This window comes from Jaminaea rosea (assembly GCF_003144245.1).
Source record: "Jaminaea rosea strain MCA 5214 unplaced genomic scaffold BDZ90scaffold_1, whole genome shotgun sequence".
NCBI lineage: Eukaryota > Fungi > Basidiomycota > Exobasidiomycetes > Microstromatales > Jaminaea > Jaminaea rosea.
This window is the reverse complement of record NW_020289975.1, coordinates 511,112-537,270: the sequence shown is the minus strand read 5'-3', so window position 1 is coordinate 537,270 and position 26,159 is coordinate 511,112. Positions and strand designations below refer to the sequence as shown.

Genomic DNA, 26,159 nt, shown 5'->3' with positions numbered 1-26,159 from the left:
CCGCTCTCGCAACGCCGCTCATCCTCTTGCGTCTCGATCCTCACATCACCACCAAACCGCCACTGCCCCTCGACTTCCATCATGGCCGCAACAGCGGTTCAGTCGGGCTCCATTGCCCAGGCGTCATCTTCTTCATCCTCATCCGCCACAGCACTGCAGCAAGGCGGCGCAAAGGGCAATGCTTCGGGCATCTCGTCCTTCTACGCCTCCAAGATCTCCCAATACCAGCTCCTCATCAACGACAAGACTCATAATCTTCGTCGCCTTGAGGCGCAACGCAACCAGCTCAATGGACGTGTTAGACTGCTTCGCGAGGAGATGCAGCTCCTCCAAGAGCCCGGCTCTCACGTCGGTGAAGTCATCAAGGTCATGTCCAAGAAGAAGGTCCTCGTCAAGGTTCAGCCCGAGGGCAAGTACATCGTCGACTTTGACGACAGTATTCCCATCGCTAGTCTGACGCCGACGATTAGAGTGGCGCTTCGCTCAGACTCATACGCTATTCACCGCATCCTTCCTAATAAGGTCGACCCGCTCGTCTCGCTCATGATGGTCGAGAAGGTGCCCGACTCGACGTACGAGATGGTCGGTGGGTTGGACCGCCAGATTAAAGAGATCAAGGAAGTCATTGAGCTGCCAGTCAAGCATCCGGAACTGTTCGAATCTCTGGGTATTGCGCAGCCCAAGGGTGTGCTGCTCTATGGTCCTCCGGGAACGGGAAAGACGTTGCTGGCCAGAGCAGTGGCGCATCACACCGACTGTCGCTTCATTCGTGTCAGTGGGTCGGAGTTGGTGCAAAAGTACATTGGTGAAGGTTCAAGGATGGTGAGGGAGCTGTTCGTCATGGCGAGGGAGCATGCGCCGAGTATCATCTTCATGGACGAGATTGACTCGATTGGTAGCAGCAGGAAGGAGGGCGGTAGCGGTGGTGGGGACAGCGAGGTGCAGAGGACTATGCTCGAATTGCTCAACCAGCTCGATGGTTTCGAAGGGACCAAGAACATCAAGGTGAGTGCGCAGATGAACGATGATGACCGGCCACCAATACATTATACTGACGACCCTGTGCTCTCTCCTTGCGTCCGCAGGTTATCATGGCCACCAACCGTATCGACATCCTTGACCCGGCCCTTCTCCGCCCAGGTCGAATTGACCGCAAGATCGAGTTCCCTCCGCCAGGACCAGAAGCGCGTGTCTCGATCCTGCGCATCCACTCGCGCAAGATGTCCCTCCAACGAGGTATCAACCTGCGCGCCCTCGCAGAGAAGATGGGCCAGATCAGTGGTGCCGAAGTCAGGGGTGTCTGCACCGAGGCGGGCATGTACTGCTTGAGGGAGAGGAGGACCGTTGTTAGTGCGGCGGACTTTGAGCTGGCGATTGGCAAGATTTTGGGACAGAAGCTGGGCGGCGAGGACTCAAAGAACAAGCTGTACCTGTAGACGCGACGTCTGGCGGGCAATTGTATTCACGATCATGGCATTGCAGAGCGTAGGGTGTGGCAGTGATGGATACGACGGGTCAAAGGCGACTACGCATCACAGCCTCGTGCGCATGCGCTCATCGGTTGCTAGCCGTCGCAGTAACGAATCCTCCATCAACGGGCACAACAACACCCGTGGTGAAAAGTCCGCTCGCAAGGAAGAGCACAGCCTGCGCCATCTCGGCCTCGGTGCCCGTCCTGCCGGCCGGGTTGCTCATACGAGGGTCCAGGTCTTCCACCTTTGATTGGCCGCCAGTCGCTTGGCTGGATTGTTTCTGTGCGGGCGAGGTATGGGTCAGAAGGGGACATCAGCTGGCTGCTCGCCAAGGAATGCCACGGCCGTTCATCTGGGTACTCACCGTCGTCATCTCCGTAGCGAACAGACCTGGTGCAATCGCATTGACCCTCACAGGGATCTTGGCCCCAAACTGCAGTTCATGCGCCAACATCTGCGTCAGGTGATTAGCGGCCGCCTTGCTCGCATTGTACGCGTAGTGATTCTGCGACGACTTGACAAGCCCACTGATAGACGTGATGTTGACAATGCCAGCCGTCCACCCCGAGGTGCCCACGCCGGAGGAGCCTGGCTCACGACCCGTCGGAGGTGAGGAGTTGCCCTTGACAAGGAGAGGGAGGAATGCAACGCTGCAGAAGTGAAGGGCGTGGACGTTTGCACGAAATACAAAGTCCCAGCCATTAAAGTCTTCCGACTCCATGATACGCTTGGAGATGAGCTCCGCCTTGGATTCAGGCGACGCTCCCTCCTTGAAGTCTTCAGCTGTGAAATGGGTCACAGGTCCCTCCACTCCTGCATTGTTGACCAGTATGTGAAGCTTCCCATCCTGCTGAGTGACCTGGGAGACGGCAGCACTGATCGATTCCTTGGAGGTAACGTCGAGCTGGAGCGGCACGAGGCTGCCGCCATGCTCAGAGAGGGCGGGATTATGATGCTTGGCGGACGACTCGAGCACTGGAAGTCTGCGGCCAGTGATATAGACTTTGGCGCCTTGCGAAGCCAGAGCGCGGGCGGCCATGAGGCCGATGCCTGTGTGAGCGAGGAATGAGAAAGAGAAAGTCAATGCCGCCATCCAAGGAGGTGGTGACGCGGGTATCGCTCGACTCACCAGTACCGCCTCCGGTGACGAGCGCGACGCCTCCTGAGAGATTGAAAAGGCTTGAAGCTGGGATTGACATGATGGGCGTTGAGGATAGTTGGGAAGGAAGAAAGGCCAAAAAGCGAAACGTCGATCGACAAGAGCTGAAGAAAGCGCTCGGCTTTCTTGTCTTCGCCCCTCCCCACAGGCCGGCTTTCTCAGTGCCGCTGCAGTTGAGTCGAGACGATGTGGAGCGGGCAGCCGCCTTCTTCCCGCACTTGCGTCAACGCCACCTGCCAAAGCATCCAACACAAGCAGAAGTCAAAAAATCAAGGCGCTGCGGCGGCTACAACGGGCTCCCTATGACCGCTTTGTCGTCAATTCTTCGACCGCTGCAGCGTCCGGCCTCCCTGCCCAGCCTCGAAACATTCGCAGCTCACCTTCGCCTGCCTGCAGTAGAGCAGCGACCCCTCCTGCTTCCCAAGCTCGTCAGACCCGCCGCCTCTAATCCTCACTCGTGGGCAGCTGTAGAGAAATGGAGCCATGTCGATGAGAAGGGCAGAGAGACGCTGCAGGGAATGAGAGTCGACGAGATGGAGGAATCCATAATCGAGGTTGAGGTGGGACAGAGAGGCAGAGGATACCTGGATCAAGGCAGCTGGGAGAAGGTCAAGATGCCCTTCGGCACCTTCCTCGACGCCTTTATCGCCGGCAGCATCCCTTCCCTTACCAGCAGCACCACAGACCTGATAGGCTATGTGGCGCAGCAAGATCTCCTTGCCCTCTCACCCACCCTCGCCAAGCAATGTCCCTCACTTCCTCACACCACTGTGGGGCCTCGAGGCGATCAGGAGCAGTGGCGCACAAACACCTGGGTCGGCCCCAGGGGCACCTTTACACCGATCCATCGCGACCCATACGAGAACATCTTCGTTCAAGTGGTGGGAAAGAAGAGGTTTCACGTCTTCCCTCCGGCAGCGCAGCCCTATCTCTACCTCGAGAAGGGAGGCAGGCAACAAAATACCAGTACGGTGCCTACAGAGAACTACTTGCTACGCGGCGTTGACGAGGGGCAGAGACAGAAAGACTTTCCGCTCCTGAACGAAGCGGCTAAGCAAGCTGAGGCTGCCAATGTTACGCTGGAGCCTGGGGATGCCCTCTTTCTGCCCCGTGGATGGTTCCACTGCGTCGCTAGCCTCACGACAAGCGCGAGTGTGAACTTTTGGTTCAGATGAGCGAGACGGTCAACACCGACCCTGGTCAGATTGGATGTCGAAGCAAGGAAGTAATGTCAACAAGGTGTGGCGTGCCAGCACGCGAGTAGATGGACAATCAAGCGACGTCGTCGGCAATCGCCGACTCGACCTCACATCTCCCATCTCGACTTCCTCCCAAAGATGGCCCTACACTTCTCAGGGTCAAGCTTGTACTGTCGGTCTGCGGTGAGGATACCATTGGTCTCCTGCTCGCAGTCGGCCAGCTGCGTGTAGCAATATCCCTGTACGATGCCGCCGTCGATGATGGCGCTGCAGAGGAGGCACACAGCCGGGAGTGGGGGGTGGAGGAAGTACACCGAACGGTCAGCTCTTCGTTTCAACAGCATGCGCGCTTGTAAGACTCACTCAATGAGAGCCTTGAGTCTGCCTTCCAAATCCTCCGCACTCCTTGCCGTATGGTATCCCCAGTCTTCACTCCCTCCGGCCCGGTTCTGCGTCCCACCCTCAGTGACAATATTCACCCCTCCAAACTCGCTGAGGATAATGGGCTGTCCCTTGTATCCTTCGCTGCCACGGACGACTACATCTTTTCCTGCCTTGGGCGCCAGAAGTCCTTCCAAGCTACCACACGTCTTGCGAAGCCCTTCTCCATCCGCATAGTCGTGTACCGTCATGAGGTCCGTGACCACATGCTCCCACCCATCATTGTCGATCACCGGCCTGCGCTGCGGGTCAATCGTCTTTGTGAGATGGTACAATGTCCTCAGGAAGTCCCGTTGTGCCTCATTGTTGGGCAGAGCGTTAACCGACCAGCTCTCATTTACGGGCGTCCACGCCACGATGCAAGGATGATTGACATCCCTCCTGACCGCCTGCCCCCATTCATCCACGAATCGCTCCACCATCGTGTCGTTCCACTCGTACGCGTTGCCGATCTCTCCCCAGACGAGGAACCCTAAGCGGTCCGCCCAATATAGGTATCGCGGATCTTCGACCTTCTGGTGCTTGCGAGCTCCATTGAAGCCCAGCGACTTCATCTTGAGAATGTCATCCCTGAAAGCTTCGTCGGTGGGAGCTGTGAAGCCCGTCTGAAGCCAGAGACCTTGGTCGAGCACAAGACGTTGGAAGTAAGGACGATTGTTAAGTTTAAAGAGACCGTCTTCGATGGACACCTTGCGCATACCCGCGTACGTCCGGACGCGGTCCACCATATCGCCAGATGCGTCGCTGAGAAGCTCGAGCTCGATGTCGTAGAGAGCCGGATGCTCGGGAGACCAGAGGGCGATGCCGTTTTGCCAGGTGTCCCCGGAGATGGTATCGGGCACTATAGAGATTGAGGCGCCATTGTTGATGGCCTGCTCACCTATATTCACCTGGACGTCTCCCGGGGCCTCGATGCCTTGTAGAGTCATGTCTAGGGTGAGAGAGGCTCGGCTAGTGTTGTAGGGAATGCTCTTGCTAGCCGTCGCGACTTGGAGGCCACCGATGGTCGCCTTGCCGGTCAGAGTGTGCATCTGGTGAACTCTATCGATGCCGTACAGGGCGACGTCAATGGCGAGCGTGCAGTTGTCGATGTTGGGGACGAAATTAGCGCGCTCGATGCGTTGTTTGGGCACAGCCTCCAGCCATACGGATTGGTGGATGCCGCTGCAAGGCGTGTAAAAGATGGACTCGCTTTTGGGTTTCCAGTACTGCGGGTGATGGATCGGAGACGTCAGTCGCGTGTGCACGCCGCTTTTGAATTCATGCGTCTGCGTTGCTCACCTGCTTTCCACGAGGCTGCGTGAGGTCCTGAATGCGATCATGAGCTCGGACGAAGATGGTCAAGGGTGTCCCAGAAATTTTCTCCTCCTCGATCTGGGCTGTGATGTCCGCGGAGAAGGGCACTTGACCACCTCTGTGGCTCGCGACATGCTGGCCATTGACCCAAACGTCGGCCTCATAGTCGACTGCGCCGAAGTGCAGAAGATGATCGCATCCCCTTTGCAGGCGCCTCTTCGTCTGGAGGACGAACCATAGGATCTCATGATAGGTCCGCTCGCCCAGAGTGCTCGCCTCGGTCTGAAAGGCGAAAGGGACCGTGATGTCTCTTGAGAAGATGGGATTGCGGTTTGGTGCTGAGTCGAGATACCATTTGTCTCGTCGACCGCGGTCCTCATCGTCGAAGGCAAAGAGCCAGGAGCCGTTCAAGGAGGTGTAGTCTGGTTGCACGCTACCAGCGCTCAGGCGCACCCAGTCTGGACGTGGATGCTCGCTTCGCGGGGTGTCTCCATTGTATGCGGGGGGCGAAGCTGCGACGTCGTCGGTATCCATGCTGTCTGCCTATCGAAGAAAGTTTCGTTGTGATGAGAAGCCAAGAAAGACGCCTTCGCTGGATCCTCGCTCGTCTCGATCACGTCGCGACAAGAGACCGCACGGGCCTCCAGCATTTCGAGTCCCACCTCCACCTTTCACCCTTCGCTCCTTCTCCTCGCTGTGGGGCTCGTTAAGATTAGATGCTATTGAGGTCAAAGGTAACAAGATGAACACAACTGCGCTTCTCTTCTTCACATTAATGCTGATCAATCCTCGTCCTTCTACTCTCACGAGCAGTCCTTTCCTGCCCTCTCATCCCTGAACACTTCCCCTCGCCCCTCCCCTCTGAAAGCGGAACGAATCGAGAAAAGCAGAAGAAGCCGGAGGTTGAGGGCTAGTCGAAAGGCGCAGAGCTCCTTTCCCGCTTCCTATTGCCTTGTGACGCTTGATGCTGCTCGTCCTTGCGTCTCTGGCATCATTGCTGCTCTTCCTGGCACCGAGAGGTGGGCGGACCGGGGTGGTGTCCGTCGTCATGCTGAGCGTATTTTTTCTCTTCAGGGCCGAGGTAGTCATAACGTTGGGTGCACTTCGACTGGACTTCATCATGGGAGTAGGCGTGGCGTCATCTGCCTGCTGAGCGGGGTCGTGATGTGGGCCCGAGTGAAATTGAAGAGCAGGCCCAGCCGCAGAGATCTGGCAGCCACCGCGTACCTCCCGCTGTGCTAGGGGACTGTCTACTGCGCTGCTGGGCGCGAAAGGCAGGTGAGACGCAGGCTCATCACTCTTGTACAGTCGTAGCGGGCGACAAGACGATGCACCCTGTACAGCACTACCCGTGGTGAGGAAGCGACCAAGGGTGGGACGCGAAGTCGTTGCTGCCCTGGCAGGCCTCGCCGCCTTCGCTGCGGGTGTTTGGGCTCCTCCTTCGATGTCTTGATGGGCGTACTTTGCCCAGAGGGATCGAGCAAGGTCGGTGGCCGGAACAACACCGTCCTCTTCGTTGGCCTTGACTGGAGTAGGAGCTCCGGAGACGAGTGAGAGAGACTTGCGGCCACTCCGCTGGGGCTTGTGCGACGCAGGCTTGCGTCGCAACGCTGCTGCTGCCGTAGGTGAGCCAGGCGATGGAGATCGTGACTGTCTCGCACGATTCGGACCCGCTGCTGGCGCTGTGACCTGTACTGCGTCTTGAGAGGGAGAAGAGTTGATATGGTCCGGCGAAGAGCCGCGAGCCGTGAGCCCGGTCTTGCTGTCGTCAACGGAAACAGCGTTACTACATTTGGCGAGACCTTGCCGGCTTTCGTGCTCGTCTCCGTCGAAGCTGAGCGGCGAAGAGAGAATGTCCAGCATATGCTTCCTTTTCTTGCTGGGCGTCGAGTCAGCATCAGAGACATCGCTATGATCTTCGCTCGCCCATGCCACCCTCCTTTCATTGCCACTTTCGCAACGGTCCTCTGAGAAAGTCGCTGCTACGCCCATGACTATCTCATCGTCATTCTGTCGAGGCGCTGCCACGGGCGAAGGGCTACGCATGCCCGGCTCCTCTTCGCGCTCGGCAGGCTCATCGGCACAGAGCATGTCCGCATCAGCGCCGTCGAGCTCGCAGAAGAAGTCGCCGATGCCTGCAATTGGGGACGATTGGCTGTTTGGGTGCTGAAGGAGGGGCGCTGTGTCGTCCACGGCAGCAGCAGGAGAGGCAGCATGACCTCGTTCGGACTCCTTCGTTGGCAGAACAGGAGGGGCATTGATGGGCTCCTCTGCCGATACGGCCTTGCCGATGCCCTTGCTCGCCCCACCAAAGTATTTGCTCTTCTTCTTGGGCGTGGCTGCTGTGCCGGAGTCTCCCGCAGAAGATGCCTTGTTGAGATCTCGAGGTGCTAAAGGTGGGCGAAGTGAAGAAGGTCCTGCGAGAGCTTGCAGACCGTTGCTGCCAGATGACGACGCCCTCGCAACTGGCGCCTTTTTGAAGAACGATCCTAGACCTTGTTGACCCTTGCTGGTCTGCGCAGCAGGCGGGCCCCTCTTGAGAGCTCCGCTCGTCGTCTGCTGCTGCGGATATCGTGTGTCGGGTACCAGGTCCTTGATCGGCAGTCTCGTGATGGGGTCGACTTCTCCGCGAGCCATGGCGAAGGCGACGTCATGCTCGATGTCGGGTCCAATGTAGTGCAGTACCTGATTGCTCTGATCTTCGCCCAATGGCTGCAGCGTTGTCAATCTGTCTTCCCTCGGATCCCACACACGTTGGTGCAGAAAAGTCTTCTCTGCCTGCTCGAATTGCCTGGCATAGTCCGGAGGAACTCTCATCTTTCCCTCTAGCCTCACGACCTGCAGAACCTTCTTGACAGTCTTGTAGCGCGTGAGCAGGCGATGTGCATTCTTGAGGCCCATGCCGGATATGGAGGGCAGATAGTCACAACCTGACAGAATGGCCATTTGGCGGAAGAGGTCTGTGGTCCATCCAACGAATGAGAGGGTCCGGCAAGCCGTGAGACGGCTCTGCTGGATCTCGATGCAGTCTCCTTTTGCGTCCATTTTGAAAAGAACGCGCTTGCATCCAAAGACGAGGAGGTCTGAGTCTTCGGTCACCACGGCGTGGATGATGCGGTTCCGCTCTAAGTAGGCAAGTTGGGCGTCAGCTTCGTACGGAGCGACGACGTAGTCGACTCCTTGGGCTTTGAGAGCTTTGATGAGCTGGTAGGCCATCTCCGGCGTGATGTCGACGCACTTGGCGTAGTACTCGAAGGCGGCAGTGTCCTTGCCTTGCATGCTGAGTTCCTGCGCGAGCGAGCGGACGATGAGATGAGGACGACGGTGAGCGAAATCGGCTTCGGCTCTCGTCTCCGTAAATGCAAGCTCACCTCTGCTTTTGCCTTGTTGAATGCCCTCTTTTGCTCGCGATCCTCCTCAGTACCTGCCTTGCTCGGCAGCCGGTCCCCATCGAAAACTACGTAGGGCGTGATGCCATGATGTTGGAGCATGCGGATGCGATGAAGGGCGTAGTTGATGTATCTGCGAGGATTACAAGGTGGTCAGAGAAGCCGGAGCCATGTCGCATGCAGCCTGTAAGCTTTGCTCACTTGGTTGTCGACTCGCCCTTGACGAGGGCCTTTGCGCAGCCGTAAGCCCCGCGGTGGAGCCAAACATAGCCATCTATGCCAAGCGTCTGCCCTTTGAGCTGAGAGACATTGATGGGATTCTGCGAAAAGAGACGACGAGATCAGCGTTGTTATAGACTGTGTCCTTGACGCCCGCTTCTCGGCTCACCTGAACGTCCTTGAGAATCGGCAAGAGACCCTGAATGCCCATTGCTGAGCACGACCCTGCGCCCTCGTCGGCGCTTGCAAATGACGTACAATCAGATCATGAGCTTGTGAGAGAGCTCTCGACCTCCTTGGACGGTGTCGATTGCGCCAATGAGTGAAGATGAAGAGGGAGGTCAGATGGTGGTTAGTGGCCGAAATGCAACAGGCTTCAATCTGAAGGCGCGGACCAGGTGGACGCGCCGGGAACGCGTCTGCTTATGTAATGCGGAGAGCCACTTTATCCTCTCCGCCTCGCCCGAAGATGTGACTTAACTGCCTTTGCATCGCCATCCTCATCCTCCATTCTCTTTCGTCATGTCCAGCATCCTATGCATCGCAGGGCCGTCGCGGCTCTGCTTGCGAACAGAGGCTACAAAATCGCCACCAGCATTATCACGCATCATTGCGCCCTCTCGCTCCTTCTCGCAGTCATCTCCAGCAGCATCGGGATCCTCGAAATGGTCCAAAATCCGCCACAAGAAGGCCATCCTCGATGCAGCTCGCTCGAATACATTCGGTCGCCTCACGAGCGAGATAGGCGCAGCTATACGAGCCAACGGCCCTTCGCCGGACACGAATGCCCGCCTGGCTATGTGCCTTCGCAAAGCCAAAGAGCTCTCCTTCCCTAAGGACCGCCTGGAGAATACAATCTCGAAAGCGGTACGGCAATTGTCGGGCGGCGAGGGGATGCAGACTGTTTCTTACGAGGCATTAGGACCGGACGGAGTGGCGATGATTATTGAGTGTGCGACCGATTCGCCGGGCAGGACGCATGCGAGGATCAAGGAGATCTTCAACAAGCCCTCGATGAATGGCGGGGCGAGGGTAAGCTCCGTCAGTCACCTCTTTGAGCGCAAGGGCGTGGTCAGAGTAGCGTTGCCCGCGGAGGGCGGAAAGACCTTTGACGAAGTCTTTGAGATGGCGCTCGAGGATGGGGCAGAGGAAGTCAGAGAGGTGGAAGAGCCTGAGTCCGATGCGGAGGAGAAGGTCTTGGAGGAGGACGGTACGGTCGTAGAAATCTTGTGCGAGCCGGCGGCTATTGGGGCAATCAGCCAGAGATTGAAGGGGGCACAGGTAGGGATGGTCCTGGAAGCGGAGCAGAGGATGCTGCCGACTAGTCCGCCCTTGAGGATAGGTGATGCGTCAGAGGAAGGCGAGGAGAGCGGCGATGCTGGTGAGCGGGTCTCCACAGAGACGATTGCCAAGATGGACAGATTCGTGGACTTCTTGCAAGAGAATGCAGACTGCAGCAAGGTTTGGTGAGTAGGCAGTGTGCAAAGGGAACGGCCGTCGCTGGGAGGAGCAGACTGATACTGACGCCTCCTCGCATTCCCAGGAGCAACATTCGCAATTGGCCGTAGATCCTCATAGAAACACTGCAAGCAGATCACTAATGACAGACACGCATGATGATACATTTCAGGTCGTCACGAAGCGCAAAAGAGAAGATGATAATCATTGGCCCCTCGCCGCCAAGCTCAAGCCATAATAGGCACGCCCGCCTTCTTGAGTTCCTCATCAATCGGCTTCTCATCAGGGATGTCGTCAATACTCGTGCAGTCCACCGCGAAAGTCGCGTTCAACTTCCTACGGTGAACAGCTGAGGCTCTGTAGACTCCCTTCCTGACTCGATTGATGCTACCAAGGGGCAAGTGGACCTTGAGGCCATCCCAAGGATTGAGACGCAGACGATCCTCCCAGAAGACGCGGCGAGCGGGCATCATGCTCTCTTGCGCGGGGATGCGAAGCTTGGCTACGGTGACGAAGGGGTACTCCTTTTGCGGCCAGTTGATGCGGGCGTCTTCAACGCACTCGGGCTCTTTCTCGAAGAAGGAGCGTTCCAAGAGCTGGACTTGGAAGTCCCTGCGCAGCAGGTAGTGCGAGAGAGGTGGTCAGTGCCAGTGATTCTGATCAACGCGGGCGTTTCGGTGCTTACCACTCGGCGCCATTCTTGGCAAAGTGATTGCGCAACTGCTCGCTGAATGCGTGCCCACTGTCCTTGTCCGAGAGCTCCTTGTCGCTCACCTGGCTCGGCGAAGGAATCAAGGCGTACTTGGCCACGTAGTCTCCCCACCTGAAAGCCGCCTGGCCGTACTGGCGCTGGCCCAGCAGGTTCACGGCGGGGATATGGTTACGCCCGTCCTGGACCTCATAGTCGTCGCGCTTCTTGAGTGCCCCATCCAGGTCAGCAGGGCAGCCCCCATGCTTCAGCCTGAGCGCAATGATATCGCGGCAGGTCCTTGCGTTGGCCAGCTCAAGGACGGGACACGAGTTGAACTCGAAGTCTTGCGTCTTTGGATCGACGCCATCGTTGCGCAACTTTTCGCCCTCGACTTCGAAGACCTTGAGTCCGATACCGCGAGGCTGGCGAACACGGTCGTCGATCATTGCCGTCGTTTCGGTGGAGAAGCGCATGGCTGCGTTGTGCTTGCCCGGCTTGGCGAACATGCCCTGTGCCAGCTCGGTGGGGAGGCCGGACAGGATCTCGAATTCGCCCTTGAGGAAGGCGTGCGACTTGACGTGAGTGCCGCTGTAAGCGTGGCGGGACTCGGCCCAGACTGCATTCTGGCAGGTATTACTGTGAGACGGAAAGATGCTCAGCACGATCCGAAATGGACCAGATTGAAGACGGGCGGCTGCGCTGCTCACATTTGCTGCTCGATCTCGTGGATCAGGGCATCCTCTTCAGGTCCAGCGCCGTGCTCGACCTTGGGCTCGTCCCACTTGACATACTTTCCAGAAGACATTGTGGTCGCAACAGGTGGCAATGGAGATTGAGAGCGGTGATGTGGTTGTTCTGAGACGGCCCGGATGACAGACTCCCACATAGATATACACTTTGGCTCTACTGGACGCCCATCGATTAGCAATGGGACAGTGGGACAGCTCCTTCCCCACACGGTTGTGGAGCCTCAGGGCGGCGAATGGCCCACCGCGACGCAGGGTGCAGCGGAAGAGGACCAAACGCCGGGGCCCTTTGATCGGCGTGAGGCGATAGACGCAGAGGGAAAGCTTGTCAGGTGGGCGGGGCAGAGCAAAGAGGAAGTCATGTGGCCCACTGGGAGGTGGGAAAGACGGGCAACGATAGATTGAAGCTTGGCTACTACCGGCACTTGCATGAGCTACATGGTCCCTCATCGTTGGCGCTACCTTGTTTCCCCACCTTTGAAAGTCAGATGCGAAATGGCAGCTTGCCTGTGACCACGCAAATAGAGCCTGGCTTCATGGCATGAGAAGATGGCTCGAGCGTAAGGAGGACGGTGAACGACTCTTGTCACGAGGTCACCATCGCCAGATTGCGGCGTCTGGTCACGCCCTCTGGATATTGTTGATAGCGCTTCATCAGCTCGCTCCGCCGAGAGGTGTGCGCAGGATAGACGACGATGGTAAGAGATCCTGGACCATCTCGCGAGCTAGGATACTCCATCGTGAACCGGAAGTCGAGGAAAGACGATCACCTGCATCGAACCCTACCAGACGTTGTGTACCCCTGCGAAGAAGCGATTCTGGCTTCGTTCGTACCGGCAATCCTAACTCGAAAGCCTTGCTCGTCTCTCTGCGGCCTGGCCGGCCAGCTCAAAAGTGGGCTCGCTCGGCGTTCACGCCACGTGGAGCGGGCGTGGGCTGAGCCGACTTTCAACTTGCCGGTGGGTGAGCGACAGAGCCGGAGGCCGACCCAAGTCAGGGCTAAAGATCAAGACTCGGACTGGCTGCGATTCGCATCTTACGTCTTACCTAGCTCATCCATCCCCCCTCGAGGCTAAGCATCTAGCTGGTCTAGCTCTACACAAGCGCCCGTGCCTCGCTCCGATGCCAATGTCAGATCTCGTCGGCGGTGGCGCCGCCGCATGTGGTCCCTCGAATCCTCTGCAGACGCTGGGAAAGAGATTCGGTCAAGATCGAAGTGGCCAGCTTGACCGCTTCAATCAGGCTGGGTCTTCGAGGTCTTCGGTGAGCAGGCGCGGCAGCATCCGCTGAGCCTCTACCAGTCTGCTGATCCTCTTCTCTTCTCTTGCCACCGCTCCTGGCCACCACGCAGGGCTTTCGCTCATCTCCAGCTTCTGGACAGCATCAACAGCCGCAGCAGGATGGCTTTCAGCTCAATCCCGTGGGACCCCTTGATTTGACCCCTCTGCAGCATGCGCTGCCTCATCATCATGCGCCACAAGCAGCTCATCAATTTGCGCCGGGCGTCTCGAATCAGGCCAACTTCGAGGCGAGCTTTCGTGCTCCGCCACCTGCTCAGCAGCAGCATCAGCCAGGACCGCAATCGCATGCCTGGTCATCAGACTTCCTCGCAGGTGGTCCATCGCAAGCTTCTGCTTCTCGACAGGCTCCAGGTCTATCTGCGAAAACCGGCCCTGCCACCTATGCCCGCCAAGGCGGCATGCCTCAGCGATACGGCAGTCCTATGGGCGGCTTTGCCTCGCATGGCCCGCAAATGTATCAGCCCACCATGTATCAACAGCGTCAGGCCTCTCCTCTTGCTACCGTACAGCCTCAAGATGACAAGAACTGGAGCGAGGCCTACACTGCCTATGACTCTGCGCAAGCTCCAGTCACTGATGCGCCACCTCAGCAGATCATCGAGGAGAAGCATGTCCACCCAGAGATGACTGCAGGCGAGGCAGACGAGCTCGCTCGCACAGCCGGGCGCCTGGTCTCCACAGTTGAGCACGACCAGAACGACAAGTTCAAGCAGAGCAACTTCCTCAACTTGATGCGCAAGCTGCGCGACCGTGAGGCGGGGATTCAAGGTGATGATATCGTGCCTATCGAGGGGCAGCAGGGCGCTGCGGTGGCGAGCGGCCTCGAGAAGGAAGTGGAAGGGACCGCACGCCTTGACAAAGGCAAGGGTCGAGCTTTCGACAGCTCCATGCACGCACCGCAGAGCGAGAGAGAGGAGATTGCGCGCCGGCAAGCCATGCTCCGCGGCGTCGGCGCCGATGGCAATCTGCAAGCCCCCATGAGCGCGCAAGGGCAAGGACAAGATCGAGATTGGCTCAACGAGATGTGGGCCGAGGAGGACCGACGCAGTGAAGCCATCGAGGAGCGTGCTCGTCAAAACACCGCAGCCAATCGCGCCTTCATCGGTGACGGCGGTGACATGGCTGCCCGCATGGCGGAGGATGATGCTGAGGCCAAGCTCTTTAGGCAGCACCGTGACCTTGGAGCCAACGTGGCTGGGGCCGGAATGCGCACAGGCTGGGAGGAGAAGATGGATGATGACGATCTCTTCAGTCAAGAGGATTTCGTGGGCCGAAGCTGGCGAGGCGCCGAGGGGCGTGGTCGCTCACATGTCGGTCAAGCGGCAGAGTGGGATAAGTTGCAGAGCGACTGGGATGCCTTTGAGGCTGGACCTGAGGGGCTGCGCATGAATGCCCGTCAGCAGCCCTTTACTGCTTCCAGGATCCCCTCGTACGCTTTCCAGCAGGACAACCCGTACCTTGCTACAACGCGTCAGCACTTGCTTCACACCACCGCAAGCTCCATGCCCGAGGAGGTGCGCTCCATCCTCGAGAGCGAGGCAGCTGTTCAGGCAGACCCAACGGACAGCGGCGCGTGGTACAGCTTGGGCGTCAAGCAGCAGGAGAACGAGCGTGAGCGGTCCGCCATCGCAGCACTGCATCGCGCCGTGCAGATCGACCCGTTCATGAAGGATGCCTGGCTCGCTCTTGCGGTCAGCTACACCAACGAGTCAGATCGCCTGGCAACGTACGAGGCTCTCGAGCGCTGGATCGGCGCCAATGACCGATACCCAGACGTGGCAGCCGCACACCCTCGCACGACGTCCTCTGCACCCGCAGAGCGTCAAGCGCAGATCGTTTCATCTCTCCTCAGCATGGCACGTCAAGGCCCCGGCGCACACATCGGCGAAGTAGACGCGGACGTGCAAGTAGCCTTGGGCGTCCTTTTCAACCTTTCCGATGATTTCGCCAAAGCTGTCGACTGCTTCTCCGCAGCCATCTCCGTGAGGCCAGACGACTGGCTCCTATACAATCGCTTGGGTGCTGTACTCTCCAACTCGGGCCGATCAGAGGAAGCTCTAGGGTACTACCGCTACGCACTGGAGCTCAAGCCAGACTTTGCGCGTTGCCACTTTAATCTGGCGATCAGCTGTCTCAACCTCAAGATGTTCGAGGAGGCCGCGAGGCACACGTATACTGCGTTGAGCCTGCAGGAGGCAGGGGAGCAGCGCCAGCAGCAGCATCAGATGGGCAAGGAGAAGGACGATGCTGGGAACAATGGCTCGCTCTGGGAGACATTGCGTGTTTCGCTCGAGTTGATGGATCGCCCTGATCTGGCGAACACGACGTTGAGGAAGGATCTGGAGGATGCGGATCTGGTTGACTTCTTCAGGCGTGGAGGGAGCGGAGTAGATGGTGGCGATGATGGTGGGTATGTGGGCTACTAAGGTGGTACGCCTTACGAGGAGCGTACATGATCGAATCTTTGCTACTGCTCTGGAATAGACTACTCTAGATTGAGATTGAATTGTATTTGTGGTCGAGGTTTGATGATTGAGAAGTCAGACGTCCCGCAATTGCACCGACGAGGGCCGCATGGCCACACTGATCGCGAGATCCTCTCTGAGTCGTTCAGAGGAGACAGTGGGAAGCGTGGAGCAATCTGATACGGGAGCGAGGACATAGAAGAGAGAGCGAGTAAAGACTGTTGGCAGGGAAGATCGAGCGAGCGAGCGTCAAACGAGCGTCGTGCATATCATGAGGTGGTTACGTGACTATTGTTGTAGTGGCTGGACAGGGACGGTGAAAGATGAAGAGAGATTCTGGGGAAGATACATCGCGAGCGGTGCGTAGGGCGCTTTGAGAAAGCCTGGGCGCAGGAGAGAAAGAGAAAGAGAGAGAAGATGACGAGGGGTAGAAATGGCTGAGATCTAGCGCATGCGGCCTAAGGGCAGCCGGCGCTAGCTCATCGAAGAGCTGTGAGAATCCTTACGATTCGGGTAAGGGGCCGACGCAGCCGTTGAAGGCGAGCGGTGATGAGTGACAAGCGGCGAGCGTGTATGGGATCTGGTCGTGAGGAATCGTGGCGCATCCTGTAGGGTATCGACCCATTGGTATCGTGTTGGAGGAAAGTTGAAGCTTGAGACTGAGGATGACGTTGTAGCGGGCACGTAGCGAGTGACGTGGTTGCGAGAAAGCATCGCACCTACTGCGCGACCTCCGAAAAGTAGTCCCTCTGCGGTGCGTGACCGCCGAGCGAGTTGAGGGCGAGCAAGCTAAGTCGCTTGGCCTCCATGGACGCACGACGGTACGATGTCGGAGGGGACGGGCTGGTAGGTAGTGAGGTTTGACGGCCTGCAGCGCTGGCCTCCTGCTGCTTTCTCTGGCTGAAGCTACGCGACAGAGGCGGCGAAGTCGTTCGTGCTCGCTCGTTGCGTGGGCGTTGTGGCTGTTGTTGGCTGTGCTGCTTAGCCCAACGGTTCGAGGCAGGAGGGGCGTGCGAGTAAGACGGGCGTCCAAAGGAGCGACGAGGGGCAGCGTCTGCAGTAGGCTCCGTAGAAGGGCGAGGAAGCAGGGATCGAGCGTCCCCATCGAAAGTGCGGCGAGGAAGGGCGAGGGAGACCTTGCCTACCCGGAAGCCGTGCTGTGCTCCATGGCTAGTGGCGCGCGTTGAACCCGTCCCAGCACCGCCGTCAGAGCTAGAGTGGTTGGAGGAAGCGTCATCGTCGTCGTCCTCGAAAGGAGACTTTGCGCTGTCCTTAGGTAGGATGGGCACGGCAGCGATGCGACCGTTGACGATGAGATGGCGCTTGTGCTGCTCGTCCTCATCGCCATTATCCTCTACATCGGACGTGCTTCTCTTGAGGGCGACACGAGCCAAGGCGTGGTCGAGAAGTGGCAGCTTCTCCGAAGTGAGGGAGCCGCGAGGAAGGCGAGGGACGCCGTGCTTGCTAAGTGGTTGAGGCTGTGCGCTGTCTTGGAGCGCCATGACAGCCAGGCGCTGTTTATAGGCCGCATCGCTGAGGATGGCTCGAGCAATCGGACAGACTTCCTGCGTGGTCTTTGCTGCTACAGGAGCAGTGGTATTGGCCGGATGGTCGACGTCACCGTCATCGATGATGGACCTAGCCTCGCGGCACATGTCGTGGCGGTCAAGCGATGACTGCTTGCGGTGAGCTCGCGGTGGTGATGATGATGACGAGGCTTGCTGCTGCTTAGACTGCTGAGAATCCACGTTGACGGTGGGCAAGGCAGTGGCACGCCTGCTGTTGAGCTTGCGCGAGGGCAGCAGCGCCATGAGCGAGAAGCGCTTGCGGCTCTTTGCTGGCTTGCTCATGGTGGATGCCGTGTCGTGGTTGGGGTGGAAAGCGCTCATGATGGCTGCGACCGCCATCTTGGGCGAGGAAAGCAGGCGGATACGGCGATGACAAGGACTGATTGGACTGTGCCTGTTAGGAGTAAAGGAGGCAGCGGTCAAGAGCGGCGGCGACTACGCCGAGACCGAGTGCGAGGGTGGCGGTTGGCGGTTGGCGGTCAGCGGCAGATAGGGGCTTGAGCCGCGATGAAGGAAGGGGGTGGAGATGAGGATGACGAAGAGGAGGTTGTAGGATGGGAATGGTTAGGAAGGGAGGAAAAGAAAGAGAGAGAGCGGGTGCAAAAGTGCAAACGGTGGGGGAGGCCTCCTGGGATTGGCTAGCTGAAGGTCTCGTCTCGCCGTCAATTGTGTTCATCCTCCGCGGGAGCGACGACGACCGACGACCGCAACTCATAGTCGTCGCCCGTCTCGCCGCCAAACTCGAGCTCGAGCCCCCCTTTCTTTTCTGGCCCTCTTGCGGCAGGCGAGCAGGCATGCATTGCTCACTTGACCGCTCGCTTGACCTTCGCATCGTTCCTGAAGCCTGGATGTGCGGGGAAAAGGCGGGGGCGCTGCTGAAGCTCGTTTGCTCGACTCCTTTTGGGCTTGCTTGGCCGCTCCCGCCCCCGCTGTAAGTGGCGGTCTAGCCTTTTTGCCTCTCCTCGCTCTTCCCCTCGCTTTGGAGCCAATCTTGGACTGGCTGGCTGGCCCGCCTGCAGGCAGCCAGACCCGCCCGCGGCACTCAACCAAGACACCCCGCAAGATTCGCCCACGACACCAGCCTCCGCGGACGAGAGAGAGGAGAGAGCGGACGAGAAGCCAATGCGGACTAGTAGAGCTAGCCAAGCTAGTCATTTGTTACCGGCGCTGCCCTGCGCTCTCGTTGCTCATCGAAAAGTTGACACCAGGGTGAGGCTGCTTGCTGGGCAGGGCGGAGTGCGGGCTAGCTCCTCGTGAGCTGGGCGGCAAGAGGATGGAAGAAGTGCGAAAAATATTTCATTTTGTCGACGTCGTCGTCATCGTCGTCGCCGTCTATTGGTGGTCGCATCTCAATTACTCTGAGCGACACACGATGTGAGACGGCGCAACATTACAATTTCGAAGGCCACTGAGAGATCAAGCAGAATTGGCGAGCCCGGGCCCGGGTCCGTCTCGAAGCCATCGCCTGCCACACGGCCTTCGCAGCGTCGCCTACCTCTCACCATGACACGCTCGTACGTACGTCCGTCCGCTCACTGATGTCGAGCAAAAGGCGTGTCACTGCTCACGTCGAAGGGTCTGGCACCTGCTTGCGTCGACCAGCTTTCTCCCATGCCATTGTCTCGACCTCAACTTCTCGTTGTGATTGCCTCGAGTGGAGAAGCCGCCCCTTGCCGCCCTCCGTTCCGATGGCGACTCGCCTCTCGTTGTTCTCGAGACTTCCGTTGAAGAAGTTGCCTTGGTCCGTCCATGCTGCGAGCGCTCCTTCTTGCCTTCTCTCCATCAACTTCTCACTCGCTGAAGCTTTTCACCCCTACCAAGCATCGCGATCATGGCAGACAATCAGGAGACATTCGGCTTTAATGCTGATATCAGTGGGTTCATTTCCGAGTTTTGCGAGAACGATTAGCGCAGCCGCTGACCACTTTCACCTGTCGCCACTCTTCGCACTCTCCAGGCCAGCTGCTTGACCTCATCGTCAACACCTTCTACTCGAACAAGGAAGTCTTCCTGCGTGAGCTCGTCTCCAACGCATCAGACGCCCTTGACAAGATCCGCTATGCCGCCCTCACCGACCCCTCGATGCTCGAGACCGGCAAGGACCTCTACATCCGCCTCACCCCGGACAAGGAGAATGGTGAGTGCGAGGAGTGAGGGAGAGCGAAACTGGGACTCGTCCACTGACACAACTCCACCTTACATCGCTGCAGGTATTCTCTCGATCCGCGACACTGGTATCGGCATGACGAAGGCTGACCTCGTCAACAACCTCGGTACCATTGCCAAGTCCGGAACCAAGGGCTTCATGGAGGCCCTCTCATCCGGCGCCGACATCTCGATGATCGGACAGTTCGGTGTCGGTTTCTACTCGGCTTACCTCGTCGCTGACAAGGTCGAGGTCATCACCAAGCACAACGACGACGAGCAGTACATCTGGGAGTCAGCTGCCGGTGGCACCTTTACCATCACCCAGGACACGACCAACCCTTCCCTCGGCCGCGGTACTGAGCTCCGCCTCCACCTCAAGGAGGACCAGCTCGAGTACCTCGAGGAGAAGCGCATCAAGGACATTGTCAAGAAGCACAGCGAGTTCATCTCATACCCCATCCAGCTCGCTGTCACCAAGGAGGTAGAGAAGGAAGTCGAGGAGGAGGAAGAGGAGAAGAAGGACGACAAGATCGAGGAGGTCGAGGACGAGGACGCCTCCAAGAAGAAGGAGAAGAAGAAGGTCAAGGAGATGCAGACGACCAACGAGGAGCTCAACAAGACGAAACCCATCTGGACTCGCAACCCGCAGGAGATTACCAACGACGAGTACGGAACCTTCTACAAGTCACTCACCAACGACTGGGAGGACCACCTCGCCGTCAAGCACTTCTCCGTCGAGGGCCAGCTCGAGTTCAAGGCTCTCCTCTTTGTGCCCAAGCGCGCTCCCTTTGACCTCTTCGAGACCAAGAAGAAGCGTAACAACATCAAGCTCTACGTCCGCCGCGTCTTCATCATGGACGACTGCGAGGACCTCATCCCCGAGTACCTCAACTTCGTCAAGGGTATCGTCGACTCCGAGGACCTGCCCCTCAACATCTCGCGTGAGACGCTCCAGCAGAACAAGATTCTCAAGGTCATCCGCAAGAACGTCGTCAAGCGTACGCTCGAGATGATCAGCGAGGTCGCCGAGGACAAGGACCAGTACGCCAAGTTCTGGGAGGCATTCGGCAAGAACATCAAGCTGGGCATCCACGAGGACTCGACGAACCGCAACAAGCTCGCCGAGTTCCTTCGTTACCCCTCGACCAAGTCTGGCGACGAGATGACCTCGCTCAAGGACTACATCACCCGCATGCCCGAGGTCCAGAAGAACATCTACTACCTCACCGCCGAGTCCCTCACCGCAGCCAAGACGTCGCCCTTCATCGAGCGTCTCAAGGCCAAGGGCTTCGAGGTTCTCCTCATGGTCGACCCCATCGACGAGTACTGCGTCACCAACCTCAAGGAGTTCGAGGGCAAGAAGCTCGTCTCCGTCAGCAAGGACGGCCTCGAGCTCGAGGAGACCGAGGAGGAGAAGAAGGCCTCCGAGGAGCAGGCAAAGTCCCTCGAGGGCCTGTGCTCCAACATCAAGGAGATCCTCGGCGACAAGGTCGAGAAGGTCGTCGTCTCGAAGCGTATCGTCGGCTCGCCTTGCGTCCTCGTCACCGGCCAATTCGGCTGGTCTGCTCGCATGGAAAGCATCATGAAGGCGCAAGCTCTTCGAGATTCGTCCATGTCTCAGTACATGGCGAGCAAGAAGACCCTAGAGATCAACGGGTCGAACTCTATCATCAAAGAGTTGAGCTCTAAGGTCGCTAGCGACGCTTCGGACCCGACAATTGCTGACTTGGTCAAGCTTCTCTATGACACGGCGCTGCTTACCAGCGGCTTCTCGCTGGAGGACCCCAGCACCTTTGCCAACCGTCTTCACAAGCTCATCTCCCTCGGTCTGTCAATCGATGACGCCGGAGACCTCGACGCTGCTGAGGACTCGTCGAAGGGAGCTGCCGAGGAGGTCACGGGCGAGAGCGCCATGGAGAGCATTGACTAGACGTGCGTCGCATCGGAGGGAGGTCGAGAGCCCATGCAGCACCGTAGCAAGACGAAGTGACGATTTGTTCTTTGTTTCTCCCTTCAATCAAAAGCACAATGATTCAGAATGACGATTGAGTGTGCATTAAAGCTGTATGCTGAGTACTGAAGTCTAAGAGCTGAGGAGCACTCATCGCTGCAGTGACGTGGAGTCGGACCGTTGCGGCACCGTAGAAGCGGCCCCACTGCATCACCGCTTCACCCGCGAGTCTCAGTAGATGAAAAGGATAATATTGAAGACGTGATCGAAGAAGAGATGAAGAGGGGAGGGGGGGTTATGGAAAACAGGAGAGAGACAGGTCGATGATCAGCTTCATCCAGCCTAGTAGATGTAGTTGCCGGCCTCCTCCAGCGCCGTCATGCCATTGACGCGAATGGCGGCGAGTTGGTCCGAGGTAAGCGTGCACGGGCGTTGGTCGACGAGGCCGATCTCCTCGTCGGTGATGTCGACGAGCTTGGCCTCCTTGAGCCGACGGAGGATGGTCTCGACGGCCGGGCGAGCCCACTCGACCTTTTGCACGATGATGGCGGGGGCGTCCGAGGCGAGCATTTTGTTGATCACCCACGGCTGCACGCAGATGTTGACGAATTCTTCAACAAAAGCATCCTTGTCATCGAGCGGGACGAGCTCATCGCGCTCGCCTTCGTCGGGGTGAGCCCAGACACCGAAGACGCGAGCGTGGTTGACGTGCGCGAGGAGGGTCGGCTTCAGCGGCGACCAAGGCGCTCCATCGAACACCATCCTCAGCTGCGAGATGCGATCGTACGCTCCGCGACGAGCGAAGTGGACGATCCAGACGAAGAAAGGGCGGAGGATCAACTCCTCGAGCGGCCAGAGAACGAGGAAGCCGCAGCGGACGAGCACGACCAGGTCGCAGTAAAAGAGCCCTCTGAGAACCACGGCAAGGACGAGCCGCAGGATCTTCAATGACGGCGTCTTCTCGTTTCCAAGGAAGATCACCGGGATCTGGTCCTCGTTGCGGATCAATTTGACCTTGAAGCGAGACTTGAGTCAGCAAAGTTGCGAAGGGTGCTCAGAATATGCTTGAGGACCTTTGGCAGGATGTTCGCAAAGAACACGTTCTCCTTGAGGTGCTGACTGTATACGCCTTGACCTCTTGCTCGTCGATCTTATCTTCTAGACCGGTCAGCGTGGATGAGGCGAGGGTAAGATGAAGTTGCAACAGGGTGTCGATGTTGGCCTTGGCAGGCGCACCTGGCACAGCCGTGCGGAGAGCCTCGACCTCGCTAAGGTCTGGCTCGGCCATGACAAGACCAGTCATCGCCCGACTGAGGGGCGCCAGACTCTTGGCCATCTTGGCGCCGTGACGAGCTTTGCAGAAGGCCTCCCTGACGCCTTGACCGCCTTGCAAGATCAACCCGAGCTTCTCCAGGATCGCCCTCCTGCGCACATCGTTCATCTTGACCGTCGCCTGGACCGAGATGGCAGCAAATACAAGTGCAATGTCCAACAACGGGGCACTGCGCTTCATTTGCTGGACCATCGCCGGCACGAGCGCGCACGACTCCAGCGTGTGTCCGAGGGGAGATCCGTCGCCGTCCGGCGAGTCATCAACCTGCCGGATCTGGTCCACCGACGATGTGAAAGTGTAGACGAAGGTGGCGACGTGGACGCCCAGAGGCGTCACGATGCTGGTTGAAAGGATGACAAGGGCCCGAAAATTTAGGCCAGGGATGGTCAACTGCAGCTGTGCGATTGCTGCGCTGCGGCTCAGCTTGGCGTCGCGGATTGCCTGTCCTCTTGATCTCCTCGAAGTCCCAGTCCTGGCCATGGCGGCAGGTGAAGATTGTGTGGCGGAGCTTACACATCTTATCAACGATGGTGTAAGAGCGTGACGCTTGACGAGCACGATAATCTCTTGCCAGTGTGCCTGTATTGCCTCGGTCATAAGTATCGCTGCTCGGACCGTGGGTGCTCTCCACCTGCCTGTTGATCCGTATGGCTGCTACGGGGAGAAAGATTGCTTCGCCTTGATCCGAGACCTGCAAAGCCGAGTCGACTGTGAACGGCCTCCTGCTGGTAATCTTGACGTGCCACATGTTGAGGCTCGGCATACTCTAGGCTCGGCTTAGGGTATGTTCCTTTGTTCTTTGTGCTCGGACTCCTTGGCCCTAACTGGATGATGACGTGGATGAAGTCTCCTGTAGCTTTCTCCTTTTGATCTATTTCTTTGAATCGACGTGCTTCCACCCTACGCATGGCTCCTTGGAAGAGCTCATCGACGTGCTTGGCCAGCCGAGCTGCCTGCTCCTTGCATTCTTGTAGTGCTCAGCAAGATCGTGGTTCCCAATGCGGGCAGGTCAGACCATGGAGCCGGTGCACTAGGTTCGAGACCGTTCGTCGATGACCTTGAAGCCGAAGCAGGCATGAGGGCTCTTCAAGGTGCACTCGACCTCTACGAACCAGAGGGGAGGATTCAGGGCAACGTGTCAGCGTGTCGGCTGATGGGCTAGCAATCGGAAGCAAGAGCATACTGACCGACTTGACTTGATGGGTGATGGGCTCCTGACTCGACGGGCGCGGCGGTGCGAAAACGAAGGAGACTAGGTGTGTTGACTGAGCAGAGGAGCTGGCTGTTGGTCCAGCTAGTAGTGGATGAGGAGAAAAGATGCGGAGGGTCGCGATGATGTGGGAAGTGTATCGAGGGGAGAGGGGAGAGGGGGAGAGAGGGAGGATCAGAGAGTGGAGAGGACAGTGATGGTGGTGGAAAGCAAAGCTGTGATGTAAATAGCGGCAGATGTGCCAGCGGCTCGATGCCAGCGGCTCTATGCTCCCTTTGCTCTGACGCTCGCATCGACGCACCGCCCTTTCCTCCGCTCAGCTCGCCTGATGCTGGAGCTGAGCCTTGGCTCGCCGCTCGACTTGACTCGACTCGGCGCTCACGCCGTCGCTCGCTCCGCGAAGTCTTTGCCCTCTTCTGCGGCCGCGTTCAGCTCACACCCAGCAAGCCGTGTCAAGGGGCGTGAACTCCTGATGTCTTGTACTCTAATTTCAAACTTTTGGATGCCGCCAGAGATCGGTGGTCTTGTACAATCGGGAGAAGCAGAAATCATGCCCTCACCGGCCTCTGGTGGAGCCGCAATCGCCTATGGTAACCCTGCGTGGGGTAGAGGGTCAGCTCTCGCCATCCCAGCCAGAACCAGCGCACATACCCACCTTGCTCAACCGAACATGTTGCCCGGGTTACCACCCTGCCCTCCTTGACCGCCTTGACCACCGCCTCGTCCCATACCACCTGCAAACTGCTGAGCGAGCTGCCTCATTTGCGGGTCCTGCATGAGAGCGCCAAGCTGGCTCATGTCGGGCATCCCTCCTCCCGAGCCCATGTTCTCTGCCATTCGCCTTAGCATAGGGTTCTGCATGAGCTGCTCGAGTCCGCCATTCTGCATCATCTGCTGTGCCATTGCTGCCATTTGAGGGTTGTTCTGAGGACGCGAGCGAGCGAGCGAGGGTAACAAATCAGCATCAATCGGGGACCCCGGCTCTGTTCGTGGCGTCACACTGCTCACCATCAGTGAAGCCAAGTCGGGCATTCCTCCTCCGCCACCCATCCCAGGGAAGCCACCGAACCCACCCCCTGCGCCTGCACCAGCACCAGCGCCCGGCGCATCCCTGGTAGCAGCTGCGCTCGAAGGACCCGCCCCAGAGTCGCCCTCCTTCTCTGCCTGCGCCTTAGCAGTCTCCAACCCACTCTTCATCAGCTTGTTCTCCGGGTCCACCAACAAGCCCTGCTGATACGCATCGACTGCCTCGGAGTACTTTCCAGAGCTAAAGAGCGCATGGCCCAGGCGGCTGTAGGCCTTGCCAAACTTGGGGTCAAGCTGCGCCGCATGCCTCGCATCGTCGATTGCCTTGTCGTGCTGCCCAACTTGAGAGTAGGCGGCTGCTCTGTTCGAGTAGTAAACTGGGTTCGGGTTGAGGTCGATGGCTTTTGTGTAGGATGCGATGGCGGACGAGTAGTCCTTGGAGGACATGGACTTGTTGCCGTCCGTCTTGTGCTGGTCGGCTTGCGCGATTGCCTCGGCGGAGGGGGCGGGCTTGTCTGCTGCAGGCGCTGATGAAGACGAGGCTGCTGCTGCGGGTGTCGACGCTGCGCCGCCGCCCATCTTACTCTGCGTCTTCAGGAAGACGTCGTAGATGGTCTGGAGGCCAGGGCCGCTAGATGCCGAGGACGAGGGCAGGTTGAATGCACTCGAGATCGACTTGGCTGCCTGCTCAAGCTGCGCAGCGTCGGCGGCTCCCTGTTGCGTGTTGGAGTCCTTGAGCCATGCTACGATGCTCTGCGCGAGCTGAGTCTTTGTGTCGTTGGTCGAGCTCATAACGGGGGGTTGGTGGTGATGGAGAGATTCCGACGTCATGCGAGCGTGAACGAGCCATGTCAATCGAGGCGACTCCACGTCGTCGTCGACGAGGGCAGGGGGGGCGGGCTGAGCTCGCCGACACGTGACTGTGCAGTTCAGACTTGCAGGCCTGTCCTCGAATCGATTTCCGTCCGAGGAGACGAGAGCGAGGCCTGCGTCGAAGGACGAGTGGACACCATTTCAAAGCAAAGTCCTAACAGTTGGCACCACTTTTTCCTTAGACGCACCACAGCACCGCATATCATCAGCGCCA

At 58.4% G+C, this 26,159-nt stretch overlaps 12 protein-coding genes across 12 annotated transcripts; 5 read left to right on the top strand and 7 right to left on the bottom strand.

The window, feature by feature from the left end:
- The first annotated feature begins 46 nt into the window (after positions 1-46).
- On the top strand, positions 47-1,753 carry BDZ90DRAFT_229122 (endopeptidase). The gene is made up of 2 exons (XM_025504924.1): positions 47-1,005; positions 1,086-1,753. The coding sequence occupies exons 1-2, from the start codon at positions 82-84 to the stop codon at positions 1,434-1,436; spliced, it is 1,275 nt and encodes a 424-aa protein (XP_025364707.1). The 5' UTR covers positions 47-81; the 3' UTR covers positions 1,437-1,753.
- Positions 1,456-2,738, bottom strand: BDZ90DRAFT_235345 (NAD(P)-binding protein). Its single transcript, XM_025507262.1, has 3 exons — positions 2,602-2,738; positions 1,837-2,522; positions 1,456-1,752 (listed from the first exon to the last, which is right to left on the bottom strand). Exons 1-3 carry the CDS (start codon positions 2,669-2,671, stop codon positions 1,555-1,557), a joined length of 954 nt encoding a protein of 317 aa, XP_025364706.1. The 5' UTR covers positions 2,672-2,738; the 3' UTR covers positions 1,456-1,554.
- Positions 2,739-2,933: 195 nt separating this feature from the next.
- BDZ90DRAFT_244875 (Clavaminate synthase-like protein) lies at positions 2,934-3,806 on the top strand (the record flags this gene model as incomplete). Its single annotated transcript, XM_025507478.1, has 2 exons — positions 2,934-3,026; positions 3,057-3,806. The coding sequence occupies 2 exons, from the start codon at positions 2,934-2,936 to the stop codon at positions 3,804-3,806; spliced, it is 843 nt and encodes a 280-aa protein (XP_025364705.1).
- BDZ90DRAFT_229119 (putative intracellular glycosyl hydrolase 2) lies at positions 3,459-6,146 on the bottom strand. The gene is made up of 3 exons (XM_025504923.1): positions 5,553-6,146; positions 4,194-5,479; positions 3,459-4,097 (listed from the first exon to the last, which is right to left on the bottom strand). The coding sequence occupies exons 1-3, from the start codon at positions 6,099-6,101 to the stop codon at positions 3,938-3,940; spliced, it is 1,995 nt and encodes a 664-aa protein (XP_025364704.1). The 5' UTR covers positions 6,102-6,146; the 3' UTR covers positions 3,459-3,937.
- Positions 6,147-6,263: 117 nt separating this feature from the next.
- Positions 6,264-9,531, bottom strand: BDZ90DRAFT_229118 (hypothetical protein). Its single transcript, XM_025504922.1, has 4 exons — positions 9,345-9,531; positions 9,158-9,276; positions 8,939-9,089; positions 6,264-8,855 (listed from the first exon to the last, which is right to left on the bottom strand). The coding sequence occupies exons 1-4, from the start codon at positions 9,384-9,386 to the stop codon at positions 6,396-6,398; spliced, it is 2,772 nt and encodes a 923-aa protein (XP_025364703.1). The 5' UTR covers positions 9,387-9,531; the 3' UTR covers positions 6,264-6,395.
- A 166-nt stretch (positions 9,532-9,697) lies between these two features.
- Positions 9,698-10,743, top strand: BDZ90DRAFT_257191 (DUF28-domain-containing protein; the record flags this gene model as incomplete). The annotated part of the gene is made up of 2 exons (XM_025507926.1): positions 9,698-10,641; positions 10,719-10,743. The coding sequence occupies 2 exons, from the start codon at positions 9,698-9,700 to the stop codon at positions 10,741-10,743; spliced, it is 969 nt and encodes a 322-aa protein (XP_025364702.1).
- Positions 10,744-10,752: 9 nt separating this feature from the next.
- BDZ90DRAFT_266065 (heme-dependent catalase) lies at positions 10,753-12,129 on the bottom strand (the record flags this gene model as incomplete). Its single annotated transcript, XM_025508687.1, has 3 exons — positions 10,753-11,245; positions 11,319-11,960; positions 12,032-12,129. The coding sequence occupies 3 exons, from the start codon at positions 12,127-12,129 to the stop codon at positions 10,861-10,863; spliced, it is 1,125 nt and encodes a 374-aa protein (XP_025364701.1). The 3' UTR covers positions 10,753-10,860.
- A 985-nt stretch (positions 12,130-13,114) lies between these two features.
- BDZ90DRAFT_229116 (TPR-like protein) lies at positions 13,115-15,895 on the top strand. The gene is made up of 2 exons (XM_025504921.1): positions 13,115-13,333; positions 13,422-15,895. Exons 1-2 carry the CDS (start codon positions 13,193-13,195, stop codon positions 15,795-15,797), a joined length of 2,517 nt encoding a protein of 838 aa, XP_025364700.1. The 5' UTR covers positions 13,115-13,192; the 3' UTR covers positions 15,798-15,895.
- A 660-nt stretch (positions 15,896-16,555) lies between these two features.
- On the bottom strand, positions 16,556-17,743 carry BDZ90DRAFT_225045 (hypothetical protein; the record flags this gene model as incomplete). The annotated part of the gene is made up of 1 exon (XM_025504647.1): positions 16,556-17,743. The coding sequence occupies one exon, from the start codon at positions 17,741-17,743 to the stop codon at positions 16,556-16,558; it is 1,188 nt and encodes a 395-aa protein (XP_025364699.1).
- Positions 17,744-19,073: 1,330 nt separating this feature from the next.
- Positions 19,074-21,533, top strand: BDZ90DRAFT_235336 (heat-shock protein 90). The gene is made up of 3 exons (XM_025507261.1): positions 19,074-19,278; positions 19,362-19,541; positions 19,615-21,533. The coding sequence occupies exons 1-3, from the start codon at positions 19,236-19,238 to the stop codon at positions 21,480-21,482; spliced, it is 2,091 nt and encodes a 696-aa protein (XP_025364698.1). The 5' UTR covers positions 19,074-19,235; the 3' UTR covers positions 21,483-21,533.
- Positions 21,534-21,845: 312 nt separating this feature from the next.
- Positions 21,846-23,316, bottom strand: BDZ90DRAFT_257186 (hypothetical protein; the record flags this gene model as incomplete). Its single annotated transcript, XM_025507925.1, has 2 exons — positions 21,846-22,529; positions 22,624-23,316. The coding sequence occupies 2 exons, from the start codon at positions 23,314-23,316 to the stop codon at positions 21,846-21,848; spliced, it is 1,377 nt and encodes a 458-aa protein (XP_025364697.1).
- A 1,209-nt stretch (positions 23,317-24,525) lies between these two features.
- Positions 24,526-25,088, bottom strand: BDZ90DRAFT_229113 (hypothetical protein). Its single transcript, XM_025504920.1, has one exon. It carries the CDS (start codon positions 25,076-25,078, stop codon positions 24,707-24,709), a length of 372 nt encoding a protein of 123 aa, XP_025364696.1. The 5' UTR covers positions 25,079-25,088; the 3' UTR covers positions 24,526-24,706.
- Between the last annotated feature and the right edge of the window lie 1,071 nt (positions 25,089-26,159).

Coding starts and splice junctions, on each gene's coding strand:
- BDZ90DRAFT_229122 (XM_025504924.1), top strand. CDS start 82: ATGGCCGCAACAGCGGTTCAGTCGGGCTCCATTGCCCAGGCGTCATCT. Junction 1,006..1,085: donor AAGGGACCAAGAACATCAAG/GTGAGTGCGCAG, acceptor TTGCGTCCGCAG/GTTATCATGGCCACCAACCG.
- BDZ90DRAFT_235345 (XM_025507262.1), bottom strand. CDS start 2,671: ATGTCAATCCCAGCTTCAAGCCTTTTCAATCTCTCAGGAGGCGTCGCG. Junction 2,523..2,601: donor CGTCACCGGAGGCGGTACTG/GTGAGTCGAGCG, acceptor TCGCTCACACAG/GCATCGGCCTCATGGCCGCC. Junction 1,753..1,836: donor TCGCTACGGAGATGACGACG/GTGAGTACCCAG, acceptor TCGCCCGCACAG/AAACAATCCAGCCAAGCGAC.
- BDZ90DRAFT_229119 (XM_025504923.1), bottom strand. CDS start 6,101: ATGGATACCGACGACGTCGCAGCTTCGCCCCCCGCATACAATGGAGAC. Junction 5,480..5,552: donor CGCAGCCTCGTGGAAAGCAG/GTGAGCAACGCA, acceptor CATCACCCGCAG/TACTGGAAACCCAAAAGCGA. Junction 4,098..4,193: donor AGACTCAAGGCTCTCATTGA/GTGAGTCTTACA, acceptor CCTCCTCTGCAG/CGCCATCATCGACGGCGGCA.
- BDZ90DRAFT_229118 (XM_025504922.1), bottom strand. CDS start 9,386: ATGGGCATTCAGGGTCTCTTGCCGATTCTCAAGGACGTTCAG. Junction 9,277..9,344: donor CGATTCTCAAGGACGTTCAG/GTGAGCCGAGAA, acceptor CTCTTTTCGCAG/AATCCCATCAATGTCTCTCA. Junction 8,856..8,938: donor TCAACAAGGCAAAAGCAGAG/GTGAGCTTGCAT, acceptor TCGCTCGCGCAG/GAACTCAGCATGCAAGGCAA.
- BDZ90DRAFT_229116 (XM_025504921.1), top strand. CDS start 13,193: ATGCCAATGTCAGATCTCGTCGGCGGTGGCGCCGCCGCATGTGGTCCC. Junction 13,334..13,421: donor CTGGGTCTTCGAGGTCTTCG/GTGAGCAGGCGC, acceptor GCCACCACGCAG/GGCTTTCGCTCATCTCCAGC.
- BDZ90DRAFT_235336 (XM_025507261.1), top strand. CDS start 19,236: ATGGCAGACAATCAGGAGACATTCGGCTTTAATGCTGATATCA. Junction 19,279..19,361: donor CGGCTTTAATGCTGATATCA/GTGGGTTCATTT, acceptor CGCACTCTCCAG/GCCAGCTGCTTGACCTCATC. Junction 19,542..19,614: donor CACCCCGGACAAGGAGAATG/GTGAGTGCGAGG, acceptor ACATCGCTGCAG/GTATTCTCTCGATCCGCGAC.
- BDZ90DRAFT_229113 (XM_025504920.1), bottom strand. CDS start 25,078: ATGCCCGACTTGGCTTCACTGATGGTGAGCAGTGTGACGCCACGAACA.